The sequence below is a fragment of the Octodon degus genome, unplaced genomic scaffold (assembly GCF_000260255.1).
Source record: "Octodon degus isolate 3935 unplaced genomic scaffold, OctDeg1.0 scaffold00233, whole genome shotgun sequence".
NCBI classification, from domain to species: domain Eukaryota; kingdom Metazoa; phylum Chordata; class Mammalia; order Rodentia; family Octodontidae; genus Octodon; species Octodon degus.
Window position 1 is genome coordinate 2168241 of NW_004524809.1, and position 12127 is coordinate 2180367.

General features: G+C 47.7%; 1 protein-coding gene across 1 annotated transcript in view; it reads right to left on the reverse strand.

Annotated features, from left to right (window-relative positions):
- Positions 1 to 8201: 8201 nt before the first annotated feature.
- The window catches only part of Mkrn2os (MKRN2 opposite strand), a 9245-nt gene continuing 5319 nt past the window's right edge, over positions 8202 to 12127 (reverse strand). Inside the window, exons 3-4 of the mRNA XM_004645628.2 lie at positions 10597 to 10759; positions 8202 to 9059 (exon numbers count right to left, since the gene is read on the reverse strand). Of these exons, the coding sequence (XP_004645685.1) occupies positions 8837 to 9059; positions 10597 to 10759 (386 nt within the window). The 3' untranslated portion in view covers positions 8202 to 8836. The remainder of the gene's footprint in view (positions 9060 to 10596; positions 10760 to 12127) is intronic.

Sequence of the window (12127 nt, forward strand, 5' to 3'; positions counted from 1 at the left end):
GGCCAGCTCAGCCCACCAGGGGGCGGGGCTGGCTGGCATGTGGTGCTGGGGAATTGAACCACGGTCCCTGATGCTTTAGCTAAGCTTGTTCTAAGTAGGTGCTTTAGACCACTGAGCCATCTCACCAGCCCCAATCCAGAACATCTTGAAGATATGTTTTGCCAGCTCACTCAGAGGTGACCTCACAGCGTAAATAAAGGCAGGGAAAAGCAGATAAAAGTGAATTATTCACCCAAATGGTCACCATGCCTTGCTTGCCTGACTGGATACCTAAAGCAAACATCTGTTCTCAGCAACTCTATTGCCTTTGTTGTTCCTCAATAAATCTAGGAGTCTGAGTTAGTTTGAGGGTTCCCTCCATTCCAGTGAAGAACCCTGCTGTTCAACAGTGATATTCTCCGACTCTCATGTCTTTGTCTAACAGGGTTTGCTGGCCCAAGTCCACCAGGCCTGAAACAGGTGCTGCAGCCTAGCCTGAGTGGGTGAGGGTGACCAGCCCAGGACTGGGATTTGAATACTAGTAGACAGGAAGTAGATTCAGTGTGAAAAGGAGAAGGGAAAACTCACTACCTTTAAAATGTAAATGCACCATAAGCCTGCTGGAAACTCAGGGTGGGGGTGGGACACTGTGGGCTCAGGCCCCTGTCTAGGTAGGGATCAAGGGGCCCTAGGTCACCAGAGATCCTAGGAATCTACCTTTGCCTCAGTGGCCTGCCTGCACCCTGTGCTGTCTGCAGCCAACTGGTACACACAGTGCTCCACATCTTGCTTTCTTCTCTACATCTCAGGCAGCTGCAGGCTGGCCTCTGGTGTGACCAGCTGTGTCTACCCTCCTCACACATGTGGTGACAGTACAACAGCCAATGCAGCTTGTTCACAATATAGACATGTCACCAGGAAGTCACCCCTTGGTGGTCTGTTGTATGTATTGGATATATTGCCAGGATTGAATATATTGCTCATGAGAGACCAAATTATAGGAATTACAGAGCCTTTATTAATTAGCCAGTGACCAGTATGCTTCCCCTTTCCAAATTGGAAAGCACAAAAGGCACAGTTCTTTGTTCCCTGCTTTTACAGTTTCTTTGTTGCTATGACAACTGGGCAGGAATGTGATGCCCCTATATCCTATAGGTGTGAGGTCTCAGGTAGAGGGATTTATGGCTAAGCATGGGCAAATAATCTCTCTCTTGTTGCCCTTAATTTGTCCTGTCTTTTCCTTATCTCCCACATGTTTGTGAAGTTCTGACAGGGCAGGGGAAAGTAAGGAATGGGGTAATTTAGGCAAGGCTGCTTCTATGTAAATATTTCAGGCAGGGTCAAACTAAGTTGAATTCTACCTCCGTCTCTCCTACTTCCAAAAGTGACTAGGATATTATGCTGGATGCCATCCCTTACACTGTGACCAGGGTGCCATCAGGTCCCCTAATGTCCACCCTGGTGCCTGCATCCCACCGAGAGTCTGTGCCCACCTCTGTTGAAGCCACAACTACCAGCCTTTCATGAGCTCTTGCAACTGACACAGTTGTGAGGGCCCAGGGCCACCATAAGAGTAAAGGACAAACAAGCTCCTGGGCCCTTAACTCTCTACTTATTTGTCTGCTGGCAGGCTCTTGCTTTGTAGTTCATATTGCCTAGACCTCACCAGGCAGCCAAAGCTGGCTTAACCTATTAGTCATTGCATGTACAACTTGTTTTTCCTTCTGAGCCAACTGGAGACCTAAAAGCAGTTTTTGGTAAAATCTGTGACTCTGCTTAGGTGAAAAATACCCAGTAGATAACTAAAAGTAGAACAAAGATTGACCTTCATTTTGTAAAATTCTGAATGAAATTCTTCTCAGTTCTGCATATTAGACATATATAGATATGTTAGACTTGTAGGAAATATGTATCTAAAAATCAGAAAAATCAGGCCTGCTTGCACATGCCTGTAATCCCAACACTCTGGAAGACTGTAGCAAGAGGCTCACAAGCTCAAGCCCACCTTGGATAGCTCAGTAACTTCGTGAGAACTGTGCCTTGGGATGTAGCTCAGTGGGCAGATCCTGAGTTCAGTCCCAAGTACAAAAAGAAAATGTTGGCTGATCAAAGTTTATTGGCTGACCAGCAGAAAAGTATAAAAACAAAGTATAAGAAGTAAAGCCATGATGTTATATGTTGAGCTGTAGGGGACTCAGGACAACAATTTCTGACATTGCCAGTGAAGTGGAAGACCCAATACTATTATGGACTACTGAACTCTTTTAGAATATTTTGCTGAGTTTACACACCTATAATATTTAAATGATGGAACTTACCAAAAAAGGGGATACAGATGAATGTCCATTTTGTATCTGTGTATTCAAAGTGGTTAGGATAGATATATAGTTACATTCTCTTAATGAATAGAGGGATTTGTTGTAATGGTGTTTGTAAATAGGATATCAAGTCCACATCTTGTACAGCAATTAATCACTAAGAAGAATGTATTCAATGTGTTAATTATTGAAACTGTCCTATGAATTTGTATTGAAACTGTCTCATTGCTATTTGTTTCTCAATAAAATTATGGGAAAAAAAAAGAAAAAATAAAAAAGTTTACCTAGGCTATCCAGTATCCTGAACTGGCAGTCAAGTGGGTCCCAGGAAAAGTGGAGCGTCACAGGCCACATTGCCACACAAATACAAGCACGTTCCAGCCCTGTGATGCCTCCAGAGCCAGGAAACCAGCACTGAGCTAGTGACCACACACCCTGTCGTCAGCAGCCCTAAGCATGGCCCCTTCTCCTTCAGGAGCTTCTTGCACCACTCCATGAGGCCCCACGGGGCTGCCCAAGCCGGCCCACACCACTTTCTCTTGCTCTCCCTTGCTAAGCTGCAGATAGGTTGTTGCCCTCTCATTTTCCAGTCTCAGCTCTTCCTGCCAAACAGTGCTTTAGTTCTGATTTCCATTTTCACTAACACAAGGCTGGCTGGGGACACGAGGACTGCCCGAGGACTTTGGACACCGTGTAAGCTGGCTTTCTAATGTCATATCCCACCAGAAGCCCTGCCAAGGTCCTGTGTCAGGCGTGGCTACCCTTCCTGAGCTCCCTGGGGTCTCCCTGAAAACCTAGAATTCCCCTGCTGGCCCATCCTAGAGCCCGCTGTACCTCCCAGCATCAGTTCTGTGCCCTTGTGCCAGGCCCAGTGTCACCCAGGACTTAGGGCTGACCACAAAGATTTGCTCAGGCATGAGGGGTGGGGGCTTCTCCCTAGGAACTACAATGCCAAGAAAGCCATCATTACAGGGGCTGTCCCTGTGGAGAGGAACCTGGCCTGGCTGCCTCTGGACCACAGCCTGCTTGGCATCTCCTTACTTTGGGGCCCAGGATCTCCTATACCCCTCACAGCTCCCCCCACCCTCATAATGCCCTTCTGGCCCCCTTGAGGACTACTCTGCTTGCCCCCTAGCCTTGCCTCTGCCCACAGGAAAGGGTCTGCATGCCCTGGGGGCTGAGCTTCATTTCTTTCCAGCTGCTGACCACTGGGAGAATCAGATGTCTCTATTCCAGGGCCTGGGGTGCTAGCCACAATTGAAGGGGATACAGGCACCAGACACACTGGACAGTAGAGACATCATCATATGTCCACCTGGGCCTGGCTGCAGGAAGCAGCCTGCTGCAGCTGCAAGCTATATAGAGAAGAGGAGAAGGAAGCTGAAGTAGGGTGGCCTCTACAGCAGAGCTGGCAGTGGGAGCAGGGTCCACCTCTATTTTCCAGGTAAGGAAACTAGGGCTTGAGACTGGGCAATCTCCCAATGACACCAGACAAAAAATGGTGACAAATCATATGCACCCTCCCCATACAGCCTCCCTCGCCTTCCCCCAGACCCAGTCTGGTGTTGGTCTCTGTCCTACATCTCTTCATACAGTTATTTTATGCCTGTTACTCCACTGGAGCAGGGATTCCTACCACAGCCAAGACATAATAGCCCTCAATAAATGTTGAATGAGATGGAATTCAAAGCCATCAACTGGGCTAGGCACCTCTGCTTCCTTCATGTTCCAGCCCAACTCCAGGTGCCAGTTCATGGGTCCCACAGGCTACCATGCAGGACAGCCATAGAGACCATGGTTGAGGGGGCAGCATATTTAAAGGCCTAGTGGAGGTTTCCTGTGCCTCAGTAGAAGTTACAGGCCTTTATTCACCACAGCTATGGGCTGTACAGTCTCAGGAACCCTAAGCCACCCAGTTAAGAACCAGGCCATCCTTGTCAACCTGAAAGCTGGTCTTGCACTTCAGCACCATCCAGAGCCACCACACTGGGTAGGGATGCGCCTCCAGTTTAGTGCGAAGCTGACTGCATATGGCAACCCCATCGTATGTCTCTCTGCCCTTCCTCCCACCCACTGTTGGACCCCCTGACGTATGATATCCAATACATTGGCTCCAGAAGCCCAGGCACGGGCTGGAGATGGAGAACGGTGCACCAGAGCCTGGCCCTCGAGAGCTTCCCAGGCCTCTTCTGGCCCCTGCTGAGTTCTTGGACTGTATCACCTGATTCCCTCCCAAAGCCCCCTTTCTGTTCCCCAATACACTCCCAGCTCCCAACTCTTCATCTCCATTGACCTCACCATTCCTTTTATTTTTTGGTACCAGGGATCAAACTCATGACCTGCACTTGCCAGGCTGCACTTTGGCTGCTGAACTGTATCCCCAGCCCAACTCCACTATTCCTAATCCCATCATCTTAACTCCTTTTCATCTAAACTTTCTCAGGTTGAATTTTCTTTTCTGCTAAAATCTATCCCTCCATCCCCACTTCCCCAGACCTCACCATCTTGAGAAATACCTGGTCATGAAAATCTATGCTAAATGCAGACTTGGCATTTCCCCTCTTACTTGTAAGAGGGGAAAATAAAGACAAAAGCAACCTCCACACAATATTAAAGCTAGAGCACTTTCCAATGACAACATACTGTGGAGGCTCCTCATAAGAGCATAGAAGAGGAAGTCACTAACTGGTCTCAGGCCTCAGACCTGGAGTTGCCTGGCTAAATGTGTCAACCACATCATGTGGCTTCTCAGGAACATCCCCTCCCTTTCTTCCCCTGCAACCAGGTCATTCTTTTTGCAAGATGTGGCCCTTGAGAAGTGATTCTGAGCCATTGTGGGGTACAACGGCAGGGTCCTCAAGGCCTACCTGTTCACCCCATGTCCCTGGGTCCTTTCCCATGAAGAAGACAAGGTTCAGAGAAGAGGCAGGGCTGTGCCAGACATGTGGATTTTGTGAGCAAGACAGAAACCATCTTGTTTCTGTCTGGTTTTCAACTTACTTCCAGTGATGTGAGCAGGACAGAAACCTTCTTACATTTCTGTCTGGTTCTAAACTAGCTGGGGTAACCATGCAGCTAGTTCACCTGCATGACAACTTATGCAGTGACCATACAGTGTGAGAACTATATAGCCTACAAGCCAATAAACTTTTTTTTTTTTTTTTTTTTTTTTTTGTGGTACTGGATATTGAACTCAGGACCTTGTGCTTGCCAGGCAAGCCAATTAACATTTTATGAACCCTTTCAAGAAACTTGTTTTCTAAAAAAAAAAAAAAAAAGTATTTTTACTATCATGAGATTAGCACACATTATTTGAACACCATGTGTGATTAGCACATAGTGTTTGTATCAAACTCCCAGAGCATAAAAGATGAAGACTTCCACTGTTCTTTGCCTCAGGCTTGTGGACTCTGCCAGCAGAGCTCTGCAACTGTGACCATCACTCTGCTGGTCTGGAATGTCCCACTTGGCTCCCCAGTCTCGTGATTACCCCAGCACTCAGTCTCCAGATCACTGAGCTCCAGGGCTGCCCATTGGGTCTCCTGTGTTCTTACAACATGTTGGCCAGGTGGAAGAAAGACCCTGCAGTATGAGCGCTACCCCCAGTTTCCAATTTATACTGTGGATGAGATGCCTGCTAACCCCCAATGAATGTGGTAATGCTCAATAAGCCTTTGTGTTCTGGCGATTGCTCAGCTCTAGGGATTTCTGCTTGGCAGAGAACTAATTCTCTTCAGTTCCTTCTAACCCTAGGGTGGCCTAACTCAGCCTTTTGGACTCCAAAGTAGTCTCCATGCAACAGTTTTGCTCCAAGTCCGATGCCCAGCCCAGCGCCTTTCCCCACCCAGGCCTTTTCCATCATCTGCCCAGGCACAAGAGGGTGAGGTTGGGCGCTGGGCAGGCACTGGGCCTGGAAAGAGGTCATGAAGAAGCAAGCGGAGTTGGAGAGTGAAGAAGGAGGGGTGGCACGTTGGGCTGGAGACCACCGCCCGGCAGTCCAGCACTTCTCTGGGTAATTTAGGAGAGGCCTCCGCAAAGTGTTGTCACTGGGCAGCGATCCGGGTTCACAGCCAAAGGAGGACCCCGAGCAGTACTGAGCACCTCTGAAAGGCTACCCGCTCCCTCTGTGCAGCGGCCTCTCGGTGGCCCTTCTGCTACTGCACTCTCCGCAAAAGTTTCTTCCCCACCTGCCGCTGCCTGGGCCATTGTTTCTTGGAGTCTTCCTCCAGTCTGGCCGTTTTGCTCCTCCCCAACCCTCCCAGAGGTCTCCGCAGCACTCGACAATCCAGGTTTCTGCCTTGGCCCTCCGCCCGCCTCCCGTCCAGAGGCGCTCAGCTCTGCCAAGAGTCACTGGGCCTGGGGAACTGGTGGGCACAGGACACGGGTGACTGGAGGCCCCACAGGCCAGCCACAGGGACACAGAAATTACAGCCGGGTGACACGGGCCTGTCGAGGAGCAGTTCAGGAAGATGCGGACAGCAGGGCCGCACGCTTGGGCAGAGAAAGACTCTTCAGCCCGGACTGAAAAAGTCACCGGGGTGTCTCCCAGCGAGGGTAGGGGTAAATGGGCGGGGAGAGCGAGGTCGCTCCGAGAGTCCGGGGATGGCCCTGGCGGCTCCAGGCTGCCTGGAGCGGGGCCCCTGCGTAAGAGTTGTTACCAGCAGCGCCTGCCCCACCCACGACCACGCAGCAACGCTGCCCAGAATGCTGGGACAACAATTAAGGGCGTTATTTGTCCAGAAAGACTATTTAGCCCTTCAAGCTATTCAATTTAATTGGGATGGGCCCTGTCACTATGTTGTAAGGAGATGATGACCAACATACATCAATTGTAAACATTAAAACTTGTTTTGATAATTTCACCCTTTGTCAATGACCATATAGACTATATTAGCCAGGCATGGTGGTGCACACCTGTAATCCCAGTACTCACTGGAAAATTGGAGACCACTGCAGTGGATTTTAATCTGTCAAATATTACAGCACACGGTAGGAAGAAAGAGCAAGAGACAAAGTATGGGCGCAGCAGGGATCTAGGATGGCCAATTGTTCATGGATACAAAAGACCACGAGGCACCCAGATCCTTGGCATTTATTTATTAAGGTGAGGGGATTGTGTCTGATATGTTAGATAAGTGGTGGGGGGGTGGCTGGCAAGGCTGGTAACACAACAAAGCAGAACAAGAAATAAGAACAGAACAAGAAATAGGAACAGCCAGATTTAGGTTGCAATTGGTGAGCAACTTTCTTTGTAGTCAATTTGTGGAAGGAATCTTCCTCTCATATCTTAGCTCTGTGGTATCACAGCTCATTTATCTATGCTCAACCATGACCAATGATGATGAAAAAATGCTAACCCACCATTAAACACATGTACAACCTTGGCCAGACCCAGTAAGTAAATTGAAAGCAAATTTAGGGAAGTCACCTCTATACAGCTTTCACTGCTTGCAACTGAGCACAATCATACTTGTGTCTGGGAGGAGGGTGACATGGTGATCCTCCACACTGGACAGCAATCTGAAGAGGTGCTCATATAACCAACAAATTCATCTAAATCTATTTGACCTCTAGAATCAGCATAAAAAATATATATGTAAATAAAATATGCATGTATACATAAAATTATATATGTATATAAATTATACAATTATATAGCATGTATTGTGTGATATTTACACACAATGGAGCCCTACTCCACCATAAAAAAAAGAATAATTTGAATAATTTATAGGAAAGTAGATGTATCTTGAGACCATAATGTAAGATGAAATAAATCATACACACAAGCTTACAGGCTGGGGAGATGGCTCAGTGGAATAAGCACTTCCCTGGCAAGCGCAAGGGCTTGAGTTCAATCCCCAGTTCCGAAAAAAAAAAAAAAAGTTTATTAGCTCATGGTTTCTCTTATATGAGAAATTCAAAGTATACGTAAGGAGAAATATAAGTAATTGGAGATGGGAAGCTAGAACTTTTGCAAATGAAAAGGGAACAAGGAGATAGACCAGGGGAGGGGGACACAACGTAAAAATGAAGGTGTGTCATATACATTTATCAGCTCCCTTTGATATATGTAATCACTTTGTATTGCAAATCAGTACTAATGACAACCATCAAATATTTAAAAGGTGGCCAAGTGTACTTAAGTGAAAAGGCTGCAGGTGAACATGATGTGCTCCCCTCAGCTGGAGTCACAGTGAAAGGCGAATGCACCCAGGTAGAATTCTTTTCTAAGAACACCTTTCTTTCTTGGCTCCACTTTGTTCTACCAGATCCTCAGCTTCCAAACTCAACCTCTGTGAAAAAAATTTGGTTGTAATGAATATAATTTTTAAAACCCCAGGAAATTTTTATTTCATGAATTGTTAGGCCATTATAAGCTGAAATGCGCTTCAAGAAGCCCATACACTTTTTCATTAACCACACACAGTTAGATGCATTTAGGAATCCACAAGGGCGGGTTCAAAGTGCGGGTTCACAGCAGGACCTGGAATGCCCTGCCACTTCCTGCACACCCTACACTCAGCACAATGGCTCCCCTAAGGAGGATGAGCTTCAGGGCTAGCATGGTCAATCACGTAGAAGCCATGCTGTTCAACAGCCCGATACAGTGTGATGTACTTGGAGGCCAGCTTCGCCCTTGGGACCACATATTTCTCTGTGAACTCGGTCTTGTCCAGTTGCCCCTTGCCCTCGGTGGCCAGGATGCAGTTAATGAACATCAAGGAGTAGCTGTAGCAGTTGTGGTGATCTTCCTCATACCTTCCAGAACAGGACACAGAGAGGAAAAGGCTGATGAATTTAGTGACTTATTTAAGAAAGGTACCCAAGCTGGCCTTGAGGTCCTGAGCCCAAGGAATCTTCTTGCCTCAGCCTTCCCTGTATCAGGGTCTTCAGGCACATGCCACCACACCAGGCTCCTGAGAAGACTCAGGAACAGGCCGTGAAACTACTAAAGGACTTTCCTAATGAAACTTGGCTCTCAGCTATGGAGCTTGGAGAGATACAGTTATGAAGGACAACTGGCATCTGGAGCTACGTGCTGTGGAGTGGAAGGCAGGAGACACTCCAAAGGGTTCAGGATGCAGTTGTGGGAAATCTGTCCACTGGGAGAACTGGAGGATCTCATTCTAGATTTTAGGAGTGGAATACTATCTAAATGTATTATCTCCCCCTACACCATTAAAGGGGAGCCTAAGAAACTTTAAAATCTGAAAGTGCTCTACACATCCTCTAACATGAGGAAGGAGAATGGAATTGAGAAATTTGTTGCAAAATTGCTGAAACAAAAATAGACCTTTAAGTATTTTTTACATTTTAGGGCCAGGGACATAGCTAAGTAGAACGAGCACCTGCCTGGCAAGTGCAAGGTCCTGAGTTCAATCCCAGTACCAAAATAAAAAACAAATATTTTTACATTTTAAATATTGCTTAATTTTTTAAAGGTTTTTAATTTTATTTATTTATTTATTTATTTATGCGTGTGGCCAGCTCAGCCCACCAGGGGGCAGGGCTGGCTGGCATGTGGTGCTGGGGGATTGAACCGCGGTCCCTGTGCGTTAGACCACTGAGCCATCTCACCAGCCCATATTGCTTAATTTTTAAGAGTGAGTTTTTAAAGTATTTTACACAATTGGAAAAGGAATGAGTTTTGCTGTATATGTGTAATAATACCAGTTAAACAGACTATCAACTAAATGGAGGGCAGTGTTCTTGAAGCAATTCATCCTGTCATCGTGACCAGACTGGGCCACATCTGGGAGAGGGAACGGGAACATGGGATGCTGTATTAGTGGATTAATCCTAGTGTCCACAGTTGTGTATGCTGTGAAGAGGTGGGACCTGATTGGAAGACATGGTACCTGGTGGGCCTTTGGAGAACACCCATCACTGGTGCTCTTTTCAAGATGTTCTGCCTCTAGGCCAGCACTAGGGTGAGCCCAATCCTTTGATAGACCCTTCTACCATGATAGCTGTGCTTTGGAGCCAGCTGACCATCGACCCTCCAAAACCGAGTAAAATGAATCTCTCCTCCTTTACACTATGGGTGTCAGGTATGGTGTCTCAGCAACTAGGAAGATAACCAAGACAGTTCTGATCCTTTCAGCTCTTAAATGCTAGGGCTAGGGATGCAGCTCAATGGTACCACTACCACCCCTGCACTGCCAAAGAAAACCCCCAAAGCTGAGGTATTGCTGTGTGTGTTCTGACTGCTGCAAAAATCCTGAAGCACGCCACCCTGCCACATGTCCCCCTGATGCTACACACAGCCAGCCAGACCATGAAGTGACCCACATACCTGTGTGGAAGCCAGGCCTCATGGGCTGAGAAGTCCTCCAGGTACCTGTCCCACTGGTCTTGCAGCCCCAGCATACCAGGCTGCAAGAGCGGCACAGTTAGGCTCTGCTCCCAGCCTGCCTTGTCCCGACGCACACCACACCCATCGTAGTTATACACCACTCCTGTGGACAGAGCCAACAGCCTTCAAGAGAGGCATATCTGTAGGGAGGGCCCAGCAAAAGACAGAAGCCATCCTGTGACTGTCCATAGTAGAGAGCAGGGTCACACCTTCCTTATGTCACCGTGGACGGGGCAGGTACAGGGTGAGAGGCAGTGTCCCTCTACGGAGAGGCAGGGGAGTGATACAGGCTCAGCCACCCACATAAGCAGCACAGCCTTTCCTCCAGGGACCCCAGTTCTTGTTCTGCCTGTTGTGACATTGCTCCCAGGAAGTACGAGACAGTGAGGAACTGAGGAGCAGCTCAATGGCAGAGCATGAGTTTAGCAGGCTTGAGCCTAAGCTCATTCCAGATCAGAAAGACAGATTTCTAGGCTGGCTGTCCTCTTTATTTGGGCCCAATTGACAGTAAAATTTCCTGATTCACCCTTGGTTTTCTTTGTTGGTAGGTCACCAAATTCCATCAGTTGGGACTTTTTCTAGAGTCAAGCCTCTGGCTGGAGTGGGTCCTAGAGAACAGTTTGTGGTACAAACCAGGCATGGTGACACTACGCAGGCTGAGGCAGGATTCCAAGTTCAACACTAGCCTAGCCAACATTACAAGACCCAGAGACAAGAAAAAAATAAATAAATAAAAATGGGTGGTACATCCTGGTGTGGTGTTGCACACCTATAATTAAAGTACTAGGGAGGCCGAGGCAGAAGGATTGCCATGAGTCCCAAGCCAGCCTGGGCTACATAAGTGAGCTCAAGACCAGCCTGCACTCCACAGTGAGAACTTATATCAAATCAAAAACAAACCAGAGGGTTGGAGAGATAGCTCAGTAGAAAGTAGAATAATGAACATTTGCCTGGTAAGTGCAGGGTCCTGAGTTCAATCCCTGGTACCGAAGGGGGGGAAAAAAAACAAAACACCAGAAGGCCAGCCAGACAGCTCAGTGGATTAAAGTGCCTGCTTAGGCAAATGGAGGGACCAGGGTTTGATCTCCAGAGTGCCCTGCTGGCCCTGCCCCCGGGGTGCACTGAAACTGGGCTTGGTGCCCAGTGCCTGTAATCCCAACACTTGAGAGACTGAAAACAGGAGAATCACTGAGTCCAATCTGTGTAGTGAGACCCTGTAGACCCTGCACTAAATACATTAAAACAAAACAAGAAAAAAACAGAAAAGGTGCTACAGTTGACTACAGGTGGGGATGTGAATTTCAAAATGCAGTTTTGGTTTCAGTTTAAGAATTCAGTTTCTCGGGGCTGGAGAGATGGCTCAGTGGTCTAAAGCACCTACTTGAAACAAGCTTGGCTAAAGCACAGGGACCGCGGTTCGATCCCCAGCACCACATGCCAGCCAGACCCGCCCCCTGGTGGGCTGAGCTGG